A 26,427-nucleotide genomic window follows, 5' to 3' on the forward strand; every position below is an offset into this window, starting at 1 on the left:
CGGAGGAGGCTGCAGGGAGGCGGTGCCTCTTGGGCACAGCCGCGCCAACCTCCCCGCCTCCCTGCAGCCTCCTCGCCTCCTTCCTGGTCCCTGCGGGGGCCAGGAACGAGGCGAGGCTGCGGCAATCGCCGCCGGCCTGCTCCCCTCCTTCCTAGTCCCTGCTGGGGCCAGGAACAAGGCGAGGCCACGGCGATCGCCACCGGCCTGCTCGCCTCCTTGCTGGTCCCTGCGGGGGCCAGGAACGAGGCGAGGCCCCGATCCTGGCCTCCGATCGTGGCGAGGCCCGGGGCCCAGGCGGGGAGGGAAAGCCTCCTTAAGTGGAGGCTTTCCCTCGCCGCTTGGCCTCTGCTCCCCACCGCGATCGCGAGGAAAAATGTAGGACATAATTTTCAAATGTAGGACACATTTTTGTCCTACATTTGAAAATTTTGTCCTACATTTTTCCCGGTTTGGAGGTCCGGCGCTATGGCAACCCGACTCTCAGCCTAAGTCTAGAAAGGCAATGAAAAAAACCACCTGTAAATAAATCTTGCCATAAATTGGAGTTAACTGAAAGGCACATGACTACAATAACTGTTAAGTTTAATAAATGTCCAGTAATGCATTGGCAGAGGGAAGCAACAAACAAAGCAGGATCTGCTACCATACATCAGATCCACAGAAAAAGTTCCGGTTCTCCCAAGATGCTTTCCGCCTCCAGTCCTCTCCCTACTTCATAACTGTTAGTTACCTCTTTCCAACTGCTTGAGGAGGATTTCCAGATGTGAGAAAATCTTGTAACAATCAACAGCAGATTAGAGATTTTATTATATTAAGGGGTTTATAAATACAGTAAAGAATGGCAGCAACAATAAAAATACAGATTTCCCATTAAAGAAAAATCAACCACATTAGTAACCAGCAAAGTCTGACAAAAGGAATAGCAGCAACCATTATACAGCAACCTGTATGCATTTTTAAAATAAAAATCTTTTTCTCCCCACTGATTTTACATTCAGCCTTATGAACCTAACAGACATTTAAACATGAATCAATTCAAGGACCCTGATCTTTTACAAAGAAAAAGAGTAATAGAATCATAGAGTTGGAAGAGACCAAAAGTGCCATCCAGTCCAACCCCCTGCCACGCAGGAAGAGACAATCAAAGCACCCCCTGACAGATGGGCATCCAGCCTCTGTTTAAAAACCTCCAAAGAAGGAGACTCCACCACTCTGCAAGGCAATGTATTCCACCATTGAACAGCTATATTACCATCAGGAAGTTCTTCCTAATGTTTAAGTGGAATCTCTTTCCCTGTAATTTGAATACATTGCTCCGTGTCCTAGTCTCTGGACCAGTAGAAAACAAGCTTGCTCCATCTTCAGTATAACATCTCTTCAGATGTTTAAACATGGCTATCATGTCTCCCCTTAACCCGCACTTTTCCAGGCTAAACGTACCCAGCTCCCCAAGCCGCTTCTCATAGGAAATGGTTTCCAGACCTTTCACCATTTTGTTCACCCTCCTCTGGACATGCTCCAGGTGGACATGTTCCAAAAAGAAAATAAATTAAAGAATCTAGTGCAGCACTGGCTCTCTTCCTTGTCCCCACTCCCTTGCCCTTTAATGGCTAGCATTTTATTTGCATAAGATAATTTTGATAATTTAGAATCATAGAGTTGGAAGAGACCACAAGGGCCATCCAGTCCAACCCCCTGCCATGCAGGAAATCCCAATCAAAGCATACCCGACAGATGGCCATCCAGCCTCTGCTTAAAGACCTCCAAAGAAGGGGATAATTTAAATTTAGATAATTTTGTTTTGCTTTTTAGCACCACTATCAAAAATATCTTTAATTCTGCTTAGTTCTAAATAAGCAGAGGAATGAATGGCGAAAATAAGCATCATAAACCATGGTTCAATTGTGGCTGCCAATGATTAAGTGTTATGCTCCATATGGTTTAAGGGCTGGACTGTAATTTTGGAAACTAGGATTTGATTCCCAGCTTGGCCATGCAACCACCAGGATGACCTTGGGCAAGTCATATGTTCTCAGCCTCACAAGAAAGCAAAGACAAGCCTCCTCTGAACAAATCTTGCTGAGAAAACCCCATGATACATTCACCTTAGGGTCGCCATAAGTCGGAAACAACTTGAAGGCACACAACACAGAGACACATATTTAATATTAAATGTTTATGCACTGAATCACATATTTCTTTCTTTAAAACTTAACCAGAAATTCTCACAAGGAGCTGTTAGCTACTGAAGTGAAAGTTTGCTAGTCTCCTCTCAGCTGAGAAGGAAAGCATACAAACAAGGCTTGTACACCTAACACTGAATGACAATTTAGGGTTACCACAGTTTAGTATTACATACAGAAAGGTTCAAGGAGTTTGTATTGAGATTAAAAGATGGATCTTTCAAACTTCAAGATAACAGATCACACAATTAATCCCTGTGATGTACCAGCATGTTTGGAATCTGTGTAGACACTGGCAGTCAGCCCAGATTCAGGACTAACTCACCTTTTATTTGTGTAAATGCATCTGAGGAAGTAAGTCTACAAAAGTTCATGCTGCCAATTTCTTTCTTTCAGTTAGTCTCAAAGGTGCTACAAGATTTCTCTATGTACTGATTCTACAGACTAACATGACTATATCTTTGAATTTCATCTTTTATTTATGGAAATCAGGTGCAAAAAAGAGGCTGAGCTGAAATTAGAAAATGCATGTCATTATTTGATGCCAGCTCTTTATAGAGTTCAGCTGTGGCATCACCCCTGTTTTTGCATTTTGTTTCTATTGACCCTGTAATACCACACAACACACTTCCTCCACCTCCTCTTTTTCTTTCTATTCCTCCTCTGTGTGCTCTTGCTAATTAAAAAGACTGTTCAGAACAACAGCATAGAAAATAGACCCCAAACTGGAAGAAGCCTCCTTGTAATTTGAGGCCAGTGGCATTTTCTTGATCATAGTAATTTAAGAAGCATTAGTTGCTATAACGACAGAATACTGCTTTTAGGATGTCAGTATTTTCCTTTATAAAGCAAATTATTTCTTGGGGAAGTTCAATAGTATAGTACTCTACAGACTGAAGGATTCCATTTAATCACAAGAATTCTACCAGAGGGACTGATGAAACAGAAAGCAAATTCTTTTACTGATTCTCTCAGCTGTAGCCTCCTTCAATTTGACTGTGGAGCTTCTCAGTTTGTTTGTTTTTTTAAAAAATGTACTAAATGGACACATGCTGTTTGCATATGTGCAGACAGTACAAACTGAAGTGAGGATAGAGATGGAAGTGAGAAAGGACAGTGGGACAGAATAGAATCATACAATCATAGAATTGGAAAGGGTCCTATGGGCCATCAGGTCCAACCTGCTGCTTAATGCAGATCTCCAGAGAAAGCATCCCCAACAGGTAGTCATCCAGCCTTTTTCTGAAGATGTCCAAAGAAGAAGACCCCACCACTGCTCTAGGCAATTGGTTCAATTGCTAAACTACTCTTATTGTCAACAAGTACCTTCTGATCTTCAATTGAAATCTACCCTCCTGTAAGTTAAAACTATTAGAACTGATCCGATACCCTGGGGCACATTGGGGTTTTCAGATGCTTTCCGTTTTTCTTCCTCTATGGAACTAATTGTGATTCCATGTGATTGTGTTTTTAACAACATCTTCATGAAATCCAATCAATACAGGATGTCTTTTTCTTTTAACAATAACAACAATGACAACAACTATTATTATTATTTATAGCACGCCCAATCACGTAGGATCCTGGCAGTTACAACAATAGCAAAAATGCATAACAATTAACAGTTTCAATAAAAAATATCAATACAAATGTATATCAAATACAACGCAAAATACAAAATATATAGCAAGTAATGTAACAAATAAATTAAAAATGCAAATTAATTCCTTCACATCCCATTCCAATCCTAAAATAAACAGTAATTAGATAATTTACAGTCTTAAAGTAAACTTAATCCAAGACACTAGACATAACAATAGAATCCAAAATGCAATAATATAATAATAATTAAAATACAGCATAACATAACAATCTAACTAACTCTTACAACTCTCTCCTGACAAAAAAAAAATCATAATACGGTATAAAACAACGATAATAGATAACAACTAAAAACCATTATCCCTATACTTCCAATAGCTTTAACAACAATAAACTTTCCTCTCAGAGTGAAATAAATTAAATTATTAGAATTGTGGGAGAAGAAAGAGGCGAGCACAGGGTCCCTCTTCCCTTTCTCGGCAGGAGGAATGATGGTCCAGAGGCAAGCACCAAAGCCTTAAAGTCCTTGCCTTGGTCTCCCTTAGTGTCCTCCAGCTGTCCCAATTTGGAATTGTGGGAAGAGAAGGAGGCGAGGCTTTTAGCATATCTAGCCATGGTTTCTAACAAGTACTTCCCTGAGCTTGATAAAATCAGCTTTCCTGAAATCCAAGGTTCATGTCTGACTATACAGTACTCTTTTGTCCTGTCCAACAATCAAGAATTTTAGCATTGCATGATCATTTCCCTCATTGATTTGATTCCAGTGACCAACTCCTTCCTGTTGGTTAGGATCAAGTCCAGGATCAGTGATCCCCTTGTTCCTTTTGAAATAGGAAATAGCAAGGCACATCAGGAATTTGTTGCTTAGCAGAGTTCATGTCCCAGCTGATATCAGGATAATTGAAGCCCTACCAGTTCTTGCACCTTGGGAGATGTCTTAGATTTGTCTCTAAAAAGCATCATTCAATTTGTCTCTAAAAAGCATTATTTTGGTTTGGTAAATGTCTGCCACAGTGTTGTTTTTATATCTTTCTCCATTTATCTTTACCCAAATGTTCTCAACTGGTCCATTCTGATCACTGTGCAGATTTCTGTACAAGTGTGTTTGTGTTCGACATATAATCCTAATTTTCTTCCCCATTAGTTATTTTTGAATAGATTATATCCTTCAGTTTTTATATTTCAATCATGGGAGTCATTCCACCTAGTCTCTGTTATACCTATAAAGTCATATTTACCTTCCTGCCCTAGGACTTCAAGCTCATATTGTCTTGTTTGTTCACCTCTTTTATTGCATGTTTTACTATAACCTTCCCTCACTTTCTCCTCTAGAATTCATATCCATATGTCTAGAGCTTTTTTTAGAATAGATGTTTGATCTATCATCTCCAATCTGCCCTCCCAATGATTTAGTTTAAAGCCTTGTTGATCAGATTTGCCATTATTTTGCCAAAGATATTCTTCCCAGTCTTTGTGAGGTGCAGCCCATCTGTAACCAGTGGTCATTTATCTAAAAAGTGAAACCAAACCTCTCCCATCAGCACCATCTGCATAGCCAGGCCTTCACTTGCAGTATCTTCCTGTTCCTATGTATCATTCACTGGTAGAACTGGCGTGAATACCACTAAAGGAGGAGAAAAAGAAAAGATGGTGTTCTCTGATAGAGAAGCCAGGATGCTCTAAGCCTCATGCTGGAGGAGGAGGAGACAGTGGGGAGCTTATCTCCCTGTGCAACAAGCAATGTGCCTTTCTCCCTTTTTATTTATTGAGGTTGTTTAAAAAAAAAGCTTGCTCTCACATTCTGCAATTTTTTAACACTAAATAGGTTCCTGAGCAGGAACCACTGAAATGGATGAGCATCCCATTCCTGCTGCTAATAAGTCCAGCATAAATTAGATGTTTATATTTTGCTGCTTCTCACCATAACTTCTGAACAGAATTCCATTAAGAAAGATGGGTTTGGGTGATGTTAAGTGACTTTTCTGTTTGCAAGTGGAACCTTTGGGGTATTTCTTTTAGCTTTAATAATAGAGAAATGGCTGCACTCTGGACAAATTGCTTATGTTCAATGTTCCAGTAAGTAATCCACACATGCCTTTTCCAGGAAAACACAGATACACACAAATGCCTCAGTCTGATCTTTCCTCCCTCCTTCCCCCACTTCTTCCAACAATCATCCAGCAATGCATGCACAGGGAATATCCTCAGGCCTTGTTGGGCTCCACTAGAAATCCCTTCTGGGACTTTATATAATCTTATGCATTTTATTTAGAGGTAAATCCCACTTTGTTCACTGGAGTTTCTTCTAATGTGAGTGTACATAAGAGTGCAACCTTGCACTGAAGTGGATTTGATGAGTGGTTAACTCTTGTCCCCCAACTCCTTTTCTTTTCCCAAGGTTGAAAGTTCTGGGGCTAAAGGGTTGAGATGGTTGTCAGAAGGTGCCAGCACAGAATCATGTGTGCTATTTCAAACATCTTTTCCTCCTCCTTGTCCGTCTTTTTGATAAGCGTGTGCAGAACACAATGTCTGACTTCTCCAGACATTGTGAAGGAAAGAACACATCTTTGGCTCTAGACCCATGAGCTCTGTCTCTGTTGATCCCATCCCCTGCCACACAAGTCCAGCCACTGGCCACCACTAAATGTGGCATCTTCAAGCACTTGCATGCTGTTCTCTAACTTATCAAACATGAATGTAGCGCTTGATGTCAGGTGGTGGGACCATATTTCTTCCAAATACTGATCCTGGGGTCAGTTTGGATTGTACGAACTACGTTTCTTTAGGCAAGCCATGCCAGAAAGGAAGGAAGGCAGGCAGGCAGGCAGGCAGGCAGGCAGGCAGATGATAGTGGCATAGGAACATTTGGGGACAGTAGAAGGCCTTTTGTATATTTGTCCAAATTCAAGAGACCGCTGACTTGGCCTTGAATGTGTCTTGTTTCTTTCAGTTTACTTTTCTATTTTCAGCTTCTCTGTTAAGCAGGGGGAGCCATCTTTTATCTTCAAGTTACCATAATGTAGGTTTGAAATTTCCCGGTGGTTTCTTTTCTTCTCAAACAGCACCACAGGTTGCTGTTTGGCAGGCTGTCTGGGGACTAATACAACAACATCTGTTCTCAATTTTGGACCCTTTGTGTTCAAAATTTTCCACTGTGCAATTACATTAGATTTGGGAGCAACTGAGAAGAGCACTACTTTTTGTTTCCTTACATTATAAAAGGTTAAACGAATGAAATAACAATAGATGAAGAGGAAAACAAAGTGAAATAGGTTTCTTCCTCTGGTGGTGGAAGACTGTCATGTGAGGTCAGGGGCATAATGCGAACCCTGCAGTTTTGTTATTTACCTGTGCAGCAAAAGATCAAACATTGGAGGTTCATGAATCAAAATGAAAATTACCCTCCTGCTGGTGTGTTTTCCCATTTTTTGGTACACAATAGTTGGAAGCAATGCAAAACTCATTCTACACCAAAAGTAAAAATGAAGCAAATCAACCTTTGTCAAAATATTTGATGTGGTAAATGTCCAAGGGTATTTTCAGACAAAGAGCTCTTAATAGAAGTGAGGGGAGAAATGAAAGATTTACAAATCGAAGATCCCTCATAATATTCTGTTTCTGAGGTTAGAGCAAAGGCAAAAAAGGAAAGTCTTATGTGGAAACACCCCAGCACTTCAGTTACCTATGATTATTTTCCTATTATTATTAGTAAGCATTTTTTGCTACTGGTGACAAAAATGTACAACTAAAAAAGGGGCAGGAGGAAGAGGCTGACAATTTTGTTATATAAGAAAGTTGAGCTATGTATATATTCCTACATACACCTGTCAGAGAATAAGATATGTGTATCTCTTGGTATGTCCCACTGTATTGAATGGCGCTTAGTATTGCAACTGGTATTGTAATACAGGACTGAGCAATTTATGTGACCCCCCCCCCAAAAAAAATGCACGTGCTCCTCAAGCTGTTTTTATTTCCGCAGAGCATTAGTTCACTGGGTTTGCTGGTATATCACCAACAACAACCCCCCACCCCCAAGTTTTCTTCAAAAACAAGGCACAACTCTAGGTGATGTCAACTTGAAGTCCAGTTTATGCTACAGATTTCTTTTTTCCAGATTAGTTTCAAAGGTGCTACCAGGTTCCTTTATGTCATTTTATAGTAAAAGAGACTAAAATGTCTATTTCTTTGAATAATCAAAGAATGTCTGAATGGAGAACCAGGGTCATACCCATAATGGCTCCACTCCTTGACTTTTGCATAATGGCAGAAAAAGGGCTGAAAGGGAAGGAGAGAGACACAGAGCGACTGGCACAGTTGTTGTTGCTGCTGCTGCTGTTGTGTGCCTTCAAGTCATTTCCAACTTATGACAATCCTAAGGGGAACTTACCATGGGTTTTTCTTGGCAAGATTTGTTCTGAGGAGGTTTGCCACTGCCTTCCCCTAAGGCTGAGAGCATGTGATTTGCCCAGGGTCACCCAGTGGGTTCCATGGCTGCACTAGGAATCAAAACCTGGTCTCCAAATTTGTAGTCCAAGACTAAAACCACTATACCATGCTGGCTCCTGCCTGCACAATTAGGAATCCCAATTGTGCAAACCATTAAATGATACAGAGAGCCCGCATGCATTCAGTGGAGTGTGTACGTTTCTTCTACTCTCATTTTTGTCTGTTGTTGTGTGCCTTCAAACCATTTCCAACAATAGGGATCCTAAAACAAACCTCTCCTAGGGTTTCCTTGGCAAAATTTGTTAAGAGAGGGTTTGCTATTGCCTTTCTCTGAGACTTAGAGAATGTGACTTGCCCAGGTTCACCCAGTGAGGATTTGAACCCTGGTCTTCTGGAGTCTTAGTCCAGCACTCAAACCAGTACACAATGCTAGCTCTTCCTCTTTCAACCCCCCTTTGCAAAGGTTTGAAGTAGGGGGACATTGTGGTTGGGCCGATGCACAAAGTACCCCTCGATGTGTCATTGGAATGCATGGACAATAAACCTTTATAAGGGTATTGAATCCAGAAGATTTAACTCTGTTCCTTGAAGGTGTCTGTCAGCTTCAAAGCCCAAATTGTGGGTTTAATGCACCTGCAAATGAATATTTAGAATAAGTGTTACTTCTATTGTAGATAGCATTGCACAAACTCCTTTGTTGCACCAACTGTAATAACATTGCTTCCATGTTAAATGCTTGGGGGTACAAGATTGGGGTGTATATCCGACAGATCAGGATATACAATTTGTTGTGTGTTCCTGTTACTCCTCTATATTTCTTTCCTTTTCATGCATACATTAACAAGGGTTTTTCATAACCTTTTCCAGCATAGCTGATTTTTTTTTCTCCTTCCAAGTCGCCATTATATGCAAAGACAGATGTCTCAGTCTTATGAATAATCAGATGTAAATTAACTAACTGAGGTGAAAATTCACCTTGCACTCCTCTGGCCCACATAAAAGGAAGAGAAAGCAAGCATGAAATTAATTTTATTTACCGTTAAATGATAAACTGGAACATGAATTGTGATGGTGTGGAAATAAATTAATTTCAGCAGTCCTAAAATAAGTCAAGCAAAATGTCAGGTGTGTTCCCTGGAAATACTTAATCGCTGCTTAAGGCCAGAATTGACATTACTCTAAAGTTATAGTTAGTAGTTCTGTTTTTTTTCCTTTTCTTTTTTTACTCTAGAGTCTAGAGGAAACTGACCCAGATTCTAGTTCTAAACATGAGGAATTAAACTTCCTGTCATTCACTGTGGTACCAATCCAGAACTCACTGCCCTTGAAATTTAGACTTCAAAACAGTGACAGCAGGGAGGAGGTATTAAATTCCCTTACCGCTTACCCCCTACCCACCCTAGGTTCCCAATCCAGATTATTTACTATACATTTACTCTACAGCAAAATATGGGGTAGTTGCTATGTCTTGAAAGTAATGTGCCCTTTGGTCTTTATTTTCTTGCTGGTGTGAGAATAAAAGATCCCCAACTGTCAGTGTTTTTGTGGAAAGAGGTCTAATTCCAATAATAAACAGTCCAATGCTTCAAGATTTTGTTCAGTGCGGGTCTTCTTCCAGTTGATAATCAGTCAGACTTACTACTGAAAAAGGAAGGGGAGATATATGACAAAAGACTTCTGTTGTTTTCCTTTACTGTGGGTTTTTGTTGTGCAGCTACAATGCTTTGCAGATTTAGTCACATATTCTCCTTTGACTTCTCTACATTTTGTTGTGTTATAGCTTGTAACTGGGGGGAAATGTGATGCTCAACTGTGTCAAGGTGCAAATTAGTGTGGATCTTGTGTTTAAAAACAAACAAGCAAAACCAGTGAGTGTTCCAGTGGGAAAGTAATCTGGTGCTCAGAATAAAACATGGAAATTCTGCCTTCTTGAGACAGCTACTCAGGAGGGCAACAGCAGTGAATCAGAAGTGACAGCACCATTTTATATTCCCAAAAAGTAGGGGTAGGCAACTATGGGAGTCAAGGGGCCTCATTTGCTCTCACATGGGAGAGGCATTTCTGTGATGTTTTTGGGACCGACTGGACCATTCTAAGCCCAGCAAGGGCCTTTTTTTAGTAATAGAAAGTGGCCGGAACTCACTTCCTGTTTATTCCCTATTTGAGAAAGGGAAATTCTTGTGTCTAAAATAGTGGGCAAAATCATGGCAAAAGTATTCCCCATTGGGGCCAGAATATATACACCCTTGGGATTATGCCACCTACGTTTGCTTTACTGTGTAAATTATCTGTGAGCTACTTTTGGTCCCTTCTGGGAGAAAGGCAGCATACAGATGAATGAATAAATAAATAAAATTGGGAGGCCCTGGGAATAGGGATGCCATAACCCGGCTGCAGGCAGGACAATCCCGCTTTTGGCGGTGCTAGCCCGGTCCCGGTCCGGTTTCCTGCCAAAAGCAGGACTGCCCCACCCACGGCAACCTCTGCCCCTGCGCGCGCCTTCTTTATGGCCGATGTGGCCATTGCCCCAGCCGGCGGCCAGTAATGTGGTCGGCGGGCCTGCCGGCCGGCCAACCAACCACCCACCTCCTCCTCCGCACTTAGGCTTGCCATATCCCGCCAGGGGGCGGGACTTTCCCGGTTTGGGGCAGGTCCGCACGGTCCCGCCCCAGTTTGGCCCCACCCCCAGGACACACACCACCCACGCGACGGACACCAGGCAGGGAAAGGAGCCTCGCCTCCGTTCCCTGCTTGGCCTCCTCTGCCGGCGAGGGAGGCGGCCTGGCTCTGGTCCCTCCTTCCCAGCCTCTGTGGAGGCCCAAGCCTCCACAGAGGCCAGGAAAGGGAGTGGGGGCCGCCCGCGATCGCGCCGATCACGGGCGCTCTCCTCCCTCCTTCCCGGCCCCTATGGAGGCCCAAGCCTCCACAGAGGCCGGGAAAGGGAGTGGGGGCCGCCCGCGATCGCGGCAATCGCGCCGATCGCGGGCGCTCTCCTCCCTCCTTCCCGGCCTCTATGGAGGCCCAAGCCTCTACCGAGGCCGGGAAAGGGAGTGGGGGCCGGGAGGAGGCTGCTTCCCACCGCGGTGATCGCCGCGATGAGGAGCAGCCCTTGTATCCTTCCCGGCCTGAGAGGAGGCCGAGGCTTCCTCCCAAGCCGGGGAGGAGGAGGAAGACAAGGTTTTAAAATGTAGGACCTTTAAAAAAAAAGGTCCTACATTTTTAAGCCTTGTCCTACATTTGTCCCGGTTCGGAGCTCCTCAGTTATGGCAACCCTATCCGCACTCCACCTCCTGGGTGGGCCGGGGCGGCGGCTGCACCGCCCAAGGCAGCTGTGCGGGCCGCGAATGGCTGTGGTTCGTGCACGCGTGTGCGTGCACCCGCAATCCAAATTGGCAGCAGCTCCTCTCCATCAGGCTGGCTGGCCAATAAAAAGATAGCAGGGGCGGGGCTGTTTCTAGCCCCAGTCTCCTATTGGCCAGCCTCAGGAAGCTTCAGAGAAGGAGGAAGCTTCAGAAGAGGAGGAGGAGGAGCACTGAGCCTCTGGCTCTCGGCCAGGGCAATTTGGCGCCAAGTATGAAGAGGAGGAGGAGGAGGTGGGTGGCTATTTGCACAATTTGTATTTTCCTCATGTGCTTTGATATTCTTGGCTGAAGAGCGGGGTATAAATAAATATTATTAATATTCTTATTATTATTATTATTATTATTGGTGTTTTTAATGCTAACAGGTCTGCCTTGTTTTAAAAAAGATAGTGATGATGATGGAACAGAGAGGGGTGTTTGGCCAGAAAAGGAAGTACATTTCTGCCATCTTTCTAGGAATAATGCCAAAATGTCCTCCATTGTGATCATGCCTAAGAAACGTGCATTTATATTTACATTTTTTTAAAAAAATCATCATTTTTTTTTACGTGTCCTCCATTTAAAAAATGTGTCCTACATTTGAAAATGTTGTCCTACATTTGTCCCGGTTTGGAGGTCCTGACTTATGGCAACCCTACCTGGGAACAACAAAAATGGCCCTGTTTTGGCTCACGAACCACACTTTGCCTATGCCACCATAAAGTGATATATTTGATACAGTATTCTCTCAAATTTAGCAAATGATCATTAAGCCCCTTTCACGAGAAGATCAATAAGAGTAGAGACTTTCTCACAGCAACAGGTTGCTCAACATGGAATGTTGTGCGTTTTCTAGACACTTTCATTTGATAGGGGTTGTGATGATTTCCAACAGACCTGGCCAGTGTCACAAGAAGCAAGCATGTGCTGTCAAGACAGTCTGGAATTCTTTGCAATCCAGTCATAGGCTAAAAAGGATGAGCCAGGATCTAAATGCTCCTTGCACCTGAATCCTTTGTGTACCAGTAAATCTCATCTTGCTTGGGGAGACTTATTATTGCTTGGGGATAGGTATACATAGATTTGCCACTTCCTGTAGTATGTGAGTTGTCTCATAGCTTGGCTTCATTCACTCAGAGCCTTATAATGGACTTCTACAGCATATACAGTATGTGCTGCAAAAGAAGCCATGTGTACGTGTTTCCCTACGCAGACTAGTGTTTGAGTAATCTCTGCATGGAAATTATATCTATATAGTCTGCTCTCCATATTCACTGATTTAACATCCATGGATTCAATTATTCATGAGTTTATCAGGAGAGAGGGTGGAAGAAAGGATGAAAGCAAAAGAGAGAAAGAGAAAGTGGGCTCCTTTAATCTGCTGTACCCGGTGCCTTATGACAGTGGGAGCAAGAAGCAGGGAAGGCGAGCAAGCCACATGCCACCACCACTGTGGTCCCCGGGGGGCTTGCTTGCCCTCCCTGCTTCTTTCTCCCATAAATATTTGTGCTTATTTGTGTCCCATATTTGTGACCCATTTTCATTGTGGTTCTGGGCCACTAACCCCATAAATGTGATGGGTTGAATTTATATGAAATACATGGTTTGTAGATGGCCCTCGCTATAGGTTCTACAGTGAGATAGTGAATGTTGGTAACCGTGGGTTGAAGAAGCCCCATGACCACCAGGAAATTTCTCATCCCTGCTAAAAGAACAGAATGGATTGTGCCTACCTTCTCTCCATAACTGGGACTCAGGACACCTTACAAAAAGTAAATCAGATACAGTTAAAAACACATACACAAACAAAAGTAAAGCACACAAATAAGTTCTTGTTATCATCAGATTAAACTGTCTGTAGAATTAAACTCATTGAAAATAAATCCATTAAAAGGCTAAAGGTGGAAACACATAGAACAGCACACTATGAAAAAGTCTTGCAGCCTATTCCCAAAAGCCTAGTTGAATAGAAAAGTTTTTAAATGCCAACAGAAGAATAACAAGGAGGACCCATCCCAGTCTTCCCAGAATTGTAAAAGGGATGGAATGTGAAACAGATGGGCAATTTTTTCTTGGATCACATAATTCTGAGATAGCATGTCTCGGCCCTTCCTTTTCTTTCATGGTCAGTTCCTTAATTCCTTGATGCCTTCGGCTTGGCTTTAAAGAGAGGCAGCACCTCTCTATTCAGAGGGGATGCATTACATAAAGAAGGTTCACTGCATAGCATTTCCAGTTTTAAAAGTCTACAGCTGGAGAACTCGAGAAAAAACACTGCCTAACTGCTACCAATCAGACTTAGTGATGCCACTGAAACTCACAATTAGTCACTGTATAGGTCAAGTAGAGAAGATTTGCCAGCATGACACTATTCCAATGAATGTTAATATTTTACAATTCAAACTGGATGAATTAAGAGTGAAGTTACATTTTTTGTGTGTCATATGTTCCATGAGGAAGCATCCAAATTCTGTAATCTTTGTGCATTGCCCCCATATTGATTATCACAAGCAAAGCACACATGGTAATAGCCAGTCAGCAAAAAAAGCATTGGGATACATTATACCATGCTGTGGGACAGAAAAGAGTACTGCATTACCCATGCCACATTCCCGTGATGTAATATTTCGAAGAGAAGTTTTCATCTGAATTTATAAAGAATTGAGTTAGATTGCTTGAGCATGTATAAGGCTCTGAATCAGTGTGGACTAATGACTACAATGTTAGGTTGGGATTTGTGTGGTCAGGTCTGAAGACCCCACTCAACCCAGGAAACTCACTGAAAGGCTTAGGTCACTTGCAGTCTCTCAGCCTACCTGCCTCTGTGAGGATGAGGTAGGAAGGAAGAGAACCATGTGAACCATCTTGAGTTAATTGAAAGATCTCTCACTCTGGATCTTCCAGGAAGGTCCAGAGCCCTTTGTTCCAATGCCAGGACAGATGTGTCACTTGCTCTGAGGTCAAATCGAGGTCAAAGCCATGTGATTGTCATTGGGTGCCTTGTTCTGACCTCAGAATAAGCTGTGGTGGCTGTGCCAGCTGTCCCAGCAGGATGCCCATACAGACAGCAGCCCCAGCATCAGAACAGCGGGCCAGGTAACAGGGGGAGATTGGGGTAGCTCTGGGGCCAAGATACTCTGGGCTGCCCCCAGACTATCCTGTCCAGTACAGACAAGGGATAGTGACCTCTTTACTTTCTGATGGTTCAGTGTACATAAACTTTGTTTCATGCACAAAATTATTTAAAATGTTGTGTATAAAATTACATTGAAGCTGTGTGTTTAAGGTGTATGCAAAGCATAAATGGATGTCATGTTTAGACTTGGGTCCCATCTCCAAGATAGGTTATTATGCATCTGCAAATATTCCAGAGTTCGACAAACTCCAAAATCCAAAACACTTCTTATCCCAAGCATTTTGGATACAGGAGACTCAGCCTGTAATAAATCAATAAATACTGAGGCAGTTTCTTATTTTTAGAGGATATGTAACCTACCATTACTGGATAATAACGGGTTTTAGCATGGTCAAATGCACAGAAACTGCCTTTCCTGATGGTACTCCCTTTGACGGGGTCAAGTAGGTTACAGCAGCCTCAGATGCAGTTTGTTCCTACATTTTGTAAATGCAAGTTGCTGTCAGTCAGGAAATGCTATGTGCAGACTGATATGTCAATAGGAATTTTCTGTCTTATTACTCTCCTTGCCCAGTGGGAGAAGACAGCTGTCAGATTATCACTGGGAATATATTTCCATTTCTGCTTTTTGTAATTTAGAGCCCATTTCTGCTGTCATTTTAAGCTCACTGTAAGGTGTAGTGCATGTTTGGGGGCAGGGGGGAGAAAGAAAAATCAAATTGTCTATGTATTACATACCTAAGTATCATTCCCCTACTCTGAGTCATATTTATGTAGAATTCTGTTCTATTTTGTTCGTTTGTTTTAATATTTTTCCTGACAGACATTCTGCAGTGTAGCCATTTAAAACTATATCTGAATGACAAGCCAGGAGAGAAGTGTTGCGCTGAAGGACTAACTGACCCCTGTAATGCCAACCTAAAAATCAGATACACTATATATATATATATATATATATATATATATATATATATATAGTGGAGGGAAGAAATTGACTGTCAGTTTTGAGCAGCACCATTAAATAGGCTGTCATCGGAGTACTAGATGTTTCATTCAGATATCAACATTCCCAATGGCTGCTGAATGCTGATAACGCAGGTGGGAAACAAGAATGATGTGAGAGGTAGTGATTTTCACTCCATTGTCTTGATGGTCTTTCTCTGTCCCTTCCTTCCCCCCACTTCTGTTCCCACTTCAGGTACGACATGTTTGATTGCATTACTGTCAGATAAGGAGCTCACAGTGGCCAATGTTGGGGATTCGAGGGGCGTCCTGTGCGATAAGGATGGAAATGCTATCCCTTTGTCACACGATCACAAGCCCTATCAGCTGAAGGAGAGGAAGAGGATTAAAAGAGCTGGTAAGCTTGTAAAATTTTCTTCTGTAGGTGGTCTGACAGAATATTGTAGTAATTCATCTTTTGTTTTGTTTTATTTTGTTTTCCTCTTTGGTAAAGCAATTGTGTGAAGTTTATCTTTAGGCAGGGTCTATTTCAGATCCTTGAGAATTTTGGACCCCTTTCAAACAACCCCAGTTAGAGCACTGGCTGAGACTTCTGAATGCCACCCTTGAAATTACAGACCCTAAGATTCCATAGAATGGAGTCATGGGAGTTAAATTACTATGAAAGTCCTATAATTGTATAGTGTGGAAGTGGCCCTTGAGGTGAAAAGAGAACCTCGGCAAATGATGGAATGTGACAAGAATAACTGATGACTTCTCAGTGTCTTAGGAGTTTATCACACGTAATTTTCACGCCAACCCAGGCACGGGGTGGGATTGGGCTGGAATGGGCTAAAACTGCATGCAAAATTGCTGCTGTGCTGCCATCCGACCATCACTCATCCTCTAGCAGTGCACTGGCAACCAATTTTGGTACTATGGAGGCTTTCTGTAGTACCAAAATTGGCCATCAGAGCACTGCTGGAGGGTGAGTGGTGGGCAGGCAGCAGCGCAGAAGCAATTTTGCCTGCAGTAAAATCAGTTTTAACCCGTTCCAGCCTGATCCCATCCTGTGCCTGGGTCAACATGGAAATTACATGCAATAAATTCCTTAAAGATGCATGAAAGAAGTCTAGAAAATCCTAAGTGGAAAGACTATCCAAAGCACAATTCACCAGAAAAGCATACGTACTTTCAAAATTAATTTTGATTGTACTTTGCTATGAGGTACACTACAGGTGCTTTCATTCAGTCTTCCTGACTGTTACCTTGAGTCTAGCCAGTCTTCCACATTAGCTTACCAAAGAGAGCAGTATTCCTCAAAGGGGTTTCCTACCCAAAGCTATAATGCCAGTTGGATGGAATCACGATGGAGATGCCAATTTCATAACCTGGGTATTTGGAAATGCTATTGGCTTTACTAGCTGGAGATTCTGGGAGTTGTAATTTAAAAAAAAAAACTTTTCCAAGCTCTGCTGTTGCCCTGACCTCCAGTCTGACAGCTAAATATCTGCATGGTGATAGCCATAATGCAATGTATCTGTACATAGCCTTTTCATATTAATAACTGCACTTTCTGGAAAAGATAAATGCCAGAAAATAGCATAGTCTGTATGAGTTCTGTTTGGGCACCAACCTGCAATTCCCAAGAGTGTGGCTGAAGTACAGTAAGATGCAGGAGCACTATTATTCTACCAACAAAGAAGAGGGGGTGCTGGTAGAATAGTGTGCCCACTGCCAGATGCTGTTGCTGGTGTGTCAGATCTACAGGCCAAACAAGTCGTTCCAACTGTGTGCAGGATTTTGTGCAGTTTCTTTCCTCCAATATGCCATCAAACAGACCCCGAATAGAAGACAACCCTGATATTGGGGTAATTAATTTCATTATGGTCAATGGGAGTAGGATGAAGAACTGGCCACAGCAAGTCAGCTCCACCATGGCATCTTCCCCATCACTAACACCCTCAATACCACTATGAAATGACCAGGTCTCCAAACTCCACTATAGGAGTGAAGCAAAATTCAGACTCAGAGTCACATTTTTTTTATATACCCTCACCTACTGCTCACTAGAATTTCAATTTTGAACATTTAAAGCAAGCCTGAATTTGGCAAAACTGAAAAGTGGCCAGCAGTCCTTATGGCAGTTGCCCACTCATACTTTAGTGAGCCCTGGGTCCCATTCATACTGCTCAGTTACAGCACTCCACTTTAACTGCCATGGCTGCATCCTGCGAATCTTGGGTTTGTAACTTGGTGAGGCACTAAAGCTCTCTGGCTAAGAAATCTAAATAGCCATCCTACACTGCAAATCCCACGACTTCATAGGATGGCACCACAACAACTAAGGTGGAATCATAGAGCTATGTAGTATGAAAGGGGTCCCTTAATTGGCTTCCAGATTTGTGTTTTTGCAAAAAGTTCATTACAAGATGGTAACTTTATAAGAAGCAACAGCAACCAAAGCATAAATCCAGAATGCATAAAAGACTGGCCCTACTTTCTATTGCTGTTTTGTGACCTGTTATAATGTGATTCACTCAGAGCAGCCAATAATTCTCTGCGGGAGAGGGGAAAATGCAGATCTGCTTCCCTTAAAAGAATAAGTAGTCTTTAACAGCAGAGCACCTATTAGCAATTAACATTTGAACCTGATTATTGTAATCCAGAAGAGGGGACCTCATTAAAAAGATAAATATTCTAAAATCCCTGCTAAATAATCAGCAGAAAGCACTCCTGCTGGTGTGCAATGTAGCTTTAGGTGGTTTCCCCCCCCCTGCCAGTATGGTTTTATGTACTTTATTATGTGAGGTTGTTGTTATTTTTAAATTATGCGAGATTGTTGTTATTTTTAAATTTGCATTATGAGCAGCAGCTATTGTCAGCAGGCACATATTCAGAAGCAGTGGGCACTGCCAATCTCTGGGTCTGCCTCAACCTACTTCTTCCTTGTCTTGTTGGGTCAGTTTGCTTTCCTGACACGGATGTAGGTACAGGGGAGAGGAGACTGGAACCTTGTATGCACAAATAAGAATTCTGCCCCCCTCCCATGAAATTTTCCTGCAGTTCCCAAATGAATCCTATTTTGGGAAAAAGGCAGGCTATAAATCCAAAATAAACAGTTCAAATACAGCAGTACAGGTATACCTCATTTCTTGTATCTGAGGAAGTAGACATAAGTTTATGAAAGTTTATGCTATAACTTTTCTTTCAGTAAGTCTCAAAGGTTTTACAAGATCTCTTTGCATACTCTTCCAGCCTAACATGGTTTTGAATTTTTTGACTTGTATACCTCAAGTTCATGAAGTAGATATGTTTGTGGACATTACTTCTTTCACATACACACACAAAATGGTACCAGAGATAGAAATAACATGGAAAGAATAGGGAAAGGGCCCTACATCACACAAACACACACACACACACACAGAGAGAGAGAGAGAGAGGATCAATTCAACATGTTTCACCAGTTTTTATTCAAAATTAATAGTATCAACATGTGAAATGAAACAGATTAATAGTATCAACATGTGAAATGAAACAGATCAGGTAAGCCTTGCATAAGGAAAGAAAAACTTTGTGAACCTTCTACAGAACTACTTGAAAGCTTCTTCCAGACAACATCCATTTCTTTCACCATCCTCAGCTTTTGTTATGATTTCCACTTGGATGACTCTGTGCTTTTTTAAAGCATGCTGGAGGATAGCTGGTGAGGCAGCTTCCTCACTGTTTTGCTGTTCTTGTGTTCATCTTAAAGGATTCTAGAGGTAGCTGCTGTTACTTTGGCCCAGTACAGACAGCCTGAAAGCAGCAGTCTGGGGCCAATTTTAGAGCTCGGAAGTGCAGAGCATCCGCATGCTCCCAAGCCCTACCGCGCACTGCTGGCACTGCTGGCACCATCATGGCGCGGCCTCAGCCACATGGGGGCCACCATGATGGCACAAGCGTGCCACAGCACCCAAACTACACTGGCTGGAAATGATGCGATCAGGGCGTGCAAGTGCATCAGCTGCACCCCTTCCAGGAAGCTGTGTTTGACAGCTTCTTTTTGCTCCCAAGAAGGAATGCATTGTTGCCACGCCTTTTTGGTTGCTGCAGCAGTGATGTGGGGCAAAAATGGGCGGCACAGAGCCACTCATCTGTCAAGCCCCTTGGTTGTTGTAGGCAGGCACAGACAACTAGGGTAGGATTGGTTATTGATTCTTTCCCAGCTCAAACATGCTGCTACAACCGAGCAAGTGAAAGGGGACTTAAACAAATGAGCAGGATACCATGGGCCAACCCCATAGTATTCTCCCTGTGGTTTCCATCCAGAGTCCCCAGGCCAGTGTGGTGACAGGCAGGTGTTTACATGCCCACTTACCACCATTGAGTGGATACACCACTGCTGCATACCCCTTACCTGTCACCGCCATCACATCTTCTCTGAAGGCCTTGCCACAGCCCATAAGGCAGGGGTAGGCAACCTATTTGAGCCGGGGGCCGGGTTGCTGTCCCTCAGACAACTGGGGGGCCAAAGCCAAAAAATAAACAATTAAATAATTTTTTGAAAAAATTAATTAAATAAATAAACCGGGACAAATGTAGGACAAAAGTTTCAAATGGAGGACATTTTTATAAAAAATGGAGGACACGCAAAAAAATTGCTGATTTTAAAATTTTTTTAAATATAAATGCATGTTTCTGAGGCTTCTTGCCCACCACTTGCCCCCCCTTGCCCACCTCCTCCTGATAGGCCAAAGGCCCCACGCCCTCACGCAAGAGGCCAAAGGCTCCGGCGGCAATCAGTGGCAGGACCGGGCTGGGGCCGATCCCAAGGTCTTGCCGGGCCGCATCTGGCCCACGGGCCGCAGGTTGCCTACCCCTGCCATAAGGATTGAAAGAGGGTACCTGGTTACACTCATATGACCAGGCACCCCCTTCTGACATCCCAGGCTGCAGCAGGGGCCGTCAGACAGGATGAAACAGTGGTGACAGGTAAGGGGCACATGGCGGAGGTAGATCTGCTCTGGGAAGGCAGGTGGCAGTCAGACGTCCACCAGTTCCACATCCAGTCTGCCTGATCCCAACCTGAGGTTAATGGCCTACATCATCTGGACAGAACAATGCCAAGCTGGGGGGCACAAAAGCCATTTGACCTGTGTGGACAGGGCCTATGTTTCTCCAGGTTTCACAACCTTCCTAATTCCAGTGCTGTTTAAAAAAAAAAAACAACTTCCAGCTAGACAAAAGACAGGAAGAAAAAGAAGATAGGATGGGTGGGTAGAAAAAGATGTAGTAAAAAGAAGCTTCTTTGAAAGAGCTTTTGTAAACTGAGGTATGCCTGTGATTTAAAACTCAATGGACTATTATTAGTAGTATTATTAGTATTACCACCTTTCTGCTAACAGTGAGACTCAAGGCAGCCAAAACGTATTTTAAAACAATACAAATTAAACAATATGTAAAAGCATTAATAAAAGTATAAATATAATTTAAAAAATAATTTATAAAGTTAAAACATTAGACATTAAAATAGCAAAATTCATTAAAAGACTACTGTATATACTCATCTATAAGTCTAGAAATTTAGGTCAAAAAATGACCCCAAAAATCTGAGTCGATTTATCCATGGGTCAATGTAACTACTGTATCTTAACTCTTATTTAAAATGATGAACCAACCCCTGGTGAAAGACAAGAATATAATCTGTCCTGGAAGCACCAACTCTCTGTTCTCTCAACCATTCAGCGATAAGAGTGAGCACAAACATCGTGGCTGGAATTTTGTAAATTCTTTGACATTGTTTTGGTTTGCTTCATCCTTTTGATCCTTTGCTATATGCCCCTAAGTTTTACAATCAACTTATCCACGGGTCATATCAAAATCCATAATTTTTGCCCCCAAACTTGCCCTCAACTTATACATGAGGTTGACTTATATATAGTTGAGTATATATGGTATGTAAAAATGAGCACCACACAGCTTTAAAAAGTCCAACCCTAGTCAGTTTGTAAAAGCCTGACAAGATAAAAATGTTTTGACTTGCTGACGGAAGGAGAAATACAGTTTAGGTATGCAAAGAAAAAGGACAGGCAGAGTGACCAAGGGATTGCCAACACAGAAAATATAAAAGTCTCACTCTCTGCAATTCTAGAAGTTTGGGGAATTTCAATGGGCAGGGCATAATTTTTTTTGTGGGGGCAATACATTCATTTTATCTTTCTCCACTCTCCTTATAACTCCTGTTTCATGAGTGATCACATCAGAAATGCGCTGTAAGGCATATGATGAAAATGTATTAGAACAGGGTGACTTTGATGAGACCCAGAACCAATTTTCAGACATTGGGAATCTCCTCTGACAGTTTGCAAAACTGCCCAAAAATGAAGAAGGAAAAAGAAAAAATTGAGGTGTCTAAAAATTCACTTCTGTTCTTGAAAATGGCAGCATTTTGAAAATAAAATAAAATAAAGGACTTTCTAGGAAAGGTAATTCACTCTTCTCTGTCAGAAAAGGAACAGTGTGGGGTAGCCAGGGGCCACAAAACAGTCCTGAGGGCCACATGAAGCTCCAGGCTTGCCATTGCCCATCTCATAAATATATAAATAGCTTGTCATCACAAAGAAAACCACCTTGAGTGGGTAGGGCTGGATTTCATGGATATAAGATAGAGGAGGATAGACTTTGGTTGAACATTAGGATTGTATAAATCTCAGAGAACTCTAGCACCTCGGTAGACTACAAACCCCAGGTTTTTGCCAAGGCAGTTAAAGTTTAATCACAGTGCTAGAGTTGTGTAGTGTGAAAAGCCTCTTACATTTTGCCAGTGCGATGTAGGACTTTAACTCCTGGATATGGCTCTGGAAACCAGGGTTCAAATCCCCACTTGGCCATGGAAACCCACTGAGTAACCTTAGGCAAATCACACACTCTCAGTGTCAGACAGACACAAAGGCAAATTCCCTCTGAAAAACCTTGCCAAGAAGACATGATTGGTTCAGTTTAGGGCTGCCATAAGTTGGAAATGACTTGAAGGCACATAACAATAATTCCAACAACAATAACAACAACTGGGAACCAAATTTGGGAACCACTGATAGTCTTATATCTGAATTCAGGTCTCCAATGGTAGATACATATAGAGTGAAACCAGCAACATCAATATACAAGGGGGAAGTATCAATACATCTTGCACTCCTGGGTCTCCAGAAATAGATCAACAAATAAATCTTTGGATCAGGAGTTGGCAAATGTAATGGGTCTGCTAGCCCATTTTCTGCCTGTGGAGCCCTTCTCAGTTCATACAGAATAGCAAAAATGCCCCTCCCCTTCTCCCCCAAAAACCTAGGTCTTCAGAAGCTAGACGTTCATGGTGTCTTCTTTGCTGCTTCTGGGAAAGGGAGAAAGATTTCAAATCCTAACAATTGATTTCTGGGGGGTTTTTTTGGGGGGGTTCTTTTTTTAATGTTAGTGCAGTGGGATTTCAGCCTATTTATTTTACCATTTTTCAGAGGTTCCAATAAAGGCTATACACTCTTTCTTTTTGGCCAGGACCAGGATGTCCTGGGCAAGTCTGGAGGAGTCTAGGGCCACAAGAGCCAACCTTAGGACTACTTGTGGCTTCAGGACTACCCTTTGCCCACTCCCACTTTAGACAAAAGAATCATACAGGGTGAGAACTAATTCCCACCCAGCAAGAATAAGCATGGCCATTGCCTTAGAATAGTGGCTGACTGCTGCTTGGGGAAAGAATGAGAAAAACTGGAATGAAATAGAAAATCCTGGGAGAGGGCAAGTCCCATGGGCTGGAACCTTGAACTGGAGCATGCCACACTATGTGTTCGTTGCAGGTCCTGGTTGTCTTTTGTAAGAACTTCAGACTGATTGGTTCTCCTACCACATCCTGCAGTAGGAGTAAATTCTGTGAGTTAATTAAAAAATTGTATGAAAAACTATGCTGAAACTAAAGGAAAGCAGGTTCTGAGGTCTAGTATTAGGAGAAAAATCCTTCTTTCCCTCCCTCATAGTTGTTTAAAGCTCTAAAGCTATATCCACATTGTTGTTGTTTTTTAAATTAAACAAAACCCTCAACAAATCCTTTGGAGAATGTTGGTCCAGTAACACTTGGTTGTCCTTTCCTTCACCTTGTTTTTCTGAGTCACAAAGTGCCACAGATGCCTTTTGGGGCATATTAATTTGCAGGAATGCATGTATATATAAATATATCTCTAGTTGAAGATCCAGGTAGATGGTTGCTCTGTACAAACTCCCTGTGGAGTATAAAGGCCTGCTGAGTTGTAGTGCTACAAGCTGTGGGCTCCTGATACAAGTCAAGTTTATTCATGTTGAACCTTCCAATCGTTTTGACTTCAGCTCTTCTAACAACAACATGCATCTGTGCAAAAAAAAAAAACCCTTGAAAAATCCCTCCCTCTTCAGCAGGGGCTTGAAATGCACAATCTTTGGTTTCATAATGAGAATTTTAAGGACTCTTTCAAAAAGCAAATAACATGAGAACTTTAAAAAGAAAACTCTTCACATCCAACCCCAGGCAGCACCACATGTGCCATGTTAAGATTTCCGCATTTGCTTTTACATAGGCAGCAGTAAGCCACTTTTATATGCATAAGGGTTGGCCAGGGAAGCGAGGAAAAGCAGAGTCGGTCTGGCAAGGCATCTTCTCTCTTGCAATAAGAAGTAGGGAGGTGGGGAAGGAAGGCTGTGAATGTCATCTCTTTTGGCTGCAAGTGGATACTCTGCTCAAATATTTACTGCTGTGAGCTGCAGTCTTGGTTTTGCTTATAATCTGTCCAAACACAATAGTTTTCCTAACCATCCCTAATTCAAAAATATGAAGTACTGAAAACTCAGAAAATCAGAAGCGATGGTAAGCCTCGGTCACCAGACACACATTCTTCAGGTTCTCCAACCTCTGGGGAGCTCACCAGCTGCCCACTTCCACCTTTAAGGGAGTGGCTATGGTCATTCATTTGTTTGCAAGATAGAAGGGGGCAGCTGGTGGACATCCCAGATATGCAGATTTTAAAAAATATATGCAAATATTCCAGAAACCAAAACTTGAAACACTTCTGGTCTCTAATGTTTTGGATGTGAGATACTCAACCTGTATCCATCTGTTCTTGTCATTTGAGGCATGGTGGCATTTAACAGGTTGTTAAAAAGAAGCAATGAAAAACATGCTTTTCTAGGTTTAAGAAATCCATCAGGGCTAGCCTGGAAGAAGAGACTCCTCCCTCCATAACTGCCATCCTGCGGCCTATGAGGGAGTTGACCAGGCAGGCCCAGCTCCATCAGGGCTAGCCTGAAGAAGAAGAGCCCTCCCTCCGGTCCATCTGCCTTGGTCCAGGCCTCAGAGGGAGAGAAGAATGCTGGACCTGATCCCCTCCCCTCCACACACCATTCCCTTCTCCTTTTGTGTCGTGTCTTTTTAGATTGTAAGCCTGAGGGCAGGGAACCGTCTGTTATCCCCTCTGTTGTAAGCCGCCCGGATTCCCAATGATTGGGCGACATATAAATAAATCCTATTATTATTATTATTATTATTATTATTATTATTATTATATTATATTGTATTATATATAATAATATATTATTCAATATATTATTATATTGAAGACAATTGTAAATAGTGACAAACCAATAAGAATGACATCAAAAGGAGGAGGACTACATACTATTGATAATCCCAACTAATGTAGACTTAAACATCTACTCACAAGTCAACAATTGATTCAGTGGTCTAAAGTTGTTGGAAAAAACAAGATTCAGGCTAGGGATAATATATATTTGTTTTATTAATTTATTACATTTAAACCTGCTTTTCTCCTTGGGAAAGATTCAAGGCAGCTAGCCATTGGTTATGTTACTTCTGGTTAATCCACTATGTGTGGTGCCATGTGCATTAATCTATATCAGGGGTAGGCAACTTTTTTGAGCCGGGGGCCGGGTTGGTGTCCCTCAGACAAACGGGGGGCCAAAGCCGGGGGGTGGAGCTTCCACCCCTGGGGGCGGGGCCGCATGCTGGGGGCAGAGCTTCCACCCCCGGGACGGAGCTTCCACCCCCAGGGGCGGAGCTTCCACCCCAAGGGCCATGCCACCTCCTCTTTGCCGGCCCCTGACGGGGCCCCAGGCCCTGTCAGAGGCCAGGAAAGAGCCGGCGGGAACCGCCAGCGCTGGAGGCCTCCCCGTCTTTGCTGGCCCCTGACGCCAGGGCCCCGCTGCCGCCGTCGGAGCCCTCCTGGAGGGCCCCAGCGACGGCAACTGGCCTCCCAGGGGCCTGCTGCCGCCGTTGGAGCCCTCCTGCAGGGAACTTGCGACGGCAACGGGCCTCCCAGGGGCCCGCTGCCGCCATTGGAGCCCTCCTGGAGGACCCCGGTGCAGGCAACGGGCCTCTGGGAGGCCCTCTGCCATCGCAGGAGCCCTCCTGGAGGGCCCAAGGGACAGCAACTTGCCTCCCAGGGGCCTGCTGCTGTCGCAGGAGCCCTCCTGGAGGGCCCCAGCGACGGCAACTTGCCTCCCAGGGGCCCGCTGCCGTCGCAGGAGCCCTCCTGGAGGGCCCCAGCGACGGCAACTTGCCTCCCAGGGGCCCGCTGCCGTCGCAGGAGCCCTCCTGGAGGGCCCCAGCGACGGCAACTTGCCTCCCAGGGGCCCGCTGCCGTCGCAGGAGCCCTCCTGGAGGGCCCCAGCGGTGGCAACTGGCCTCCCAGGGGCCCGCTGCCATCGCAGGAGCCCTTCTGGAGGGCCCCAGCGGCGGCATCGGGCCTCCCAGGGG

At 43.3% G+C, this 26,427-nt stretch overlaps 1 protein-coding gene across 1 annotated transcript in view; it reads left to right on the forward strand.

Annotated features, from left to right (window-relative positions):
- LOC149318056 (protein phosphatase 1L) overlaps window positions 1-26,427 on the forward strand; it is a 281,502-nt gene that overhangs the window by 237,247 nt on the left and 17,828 nt on the right. The window contains exon 4 of the mRNA XM_089508926.1: window positions 15,910-16,071. Coding sequence (XP_089365052.1) covers window positions 15,910-16,071 — 162 coding nt within the window. The remainder of the gene's footprint in view (window positions 1-15,909; window positions 16,072-26,427) is intronic.

The sequence above is a fragment of the Sceloporus occidentalis genome, unplaced genomic scaffold (assembly GCF_023333645.1).
Source record: "Sceloporus occidentalis isolate IW3139 unplaced genomic scaffold, rSceOcc1.0.p SCAF_2, whole genome shotgun sequence".
Taxonomy (NCBI): domain Eukaryota; kingdom Metazoa; phylum Chordata; class Lepidosauria; order Squamata; family Phrynosomatidae; genus Sceloporus; species Sceloporus occidentalis.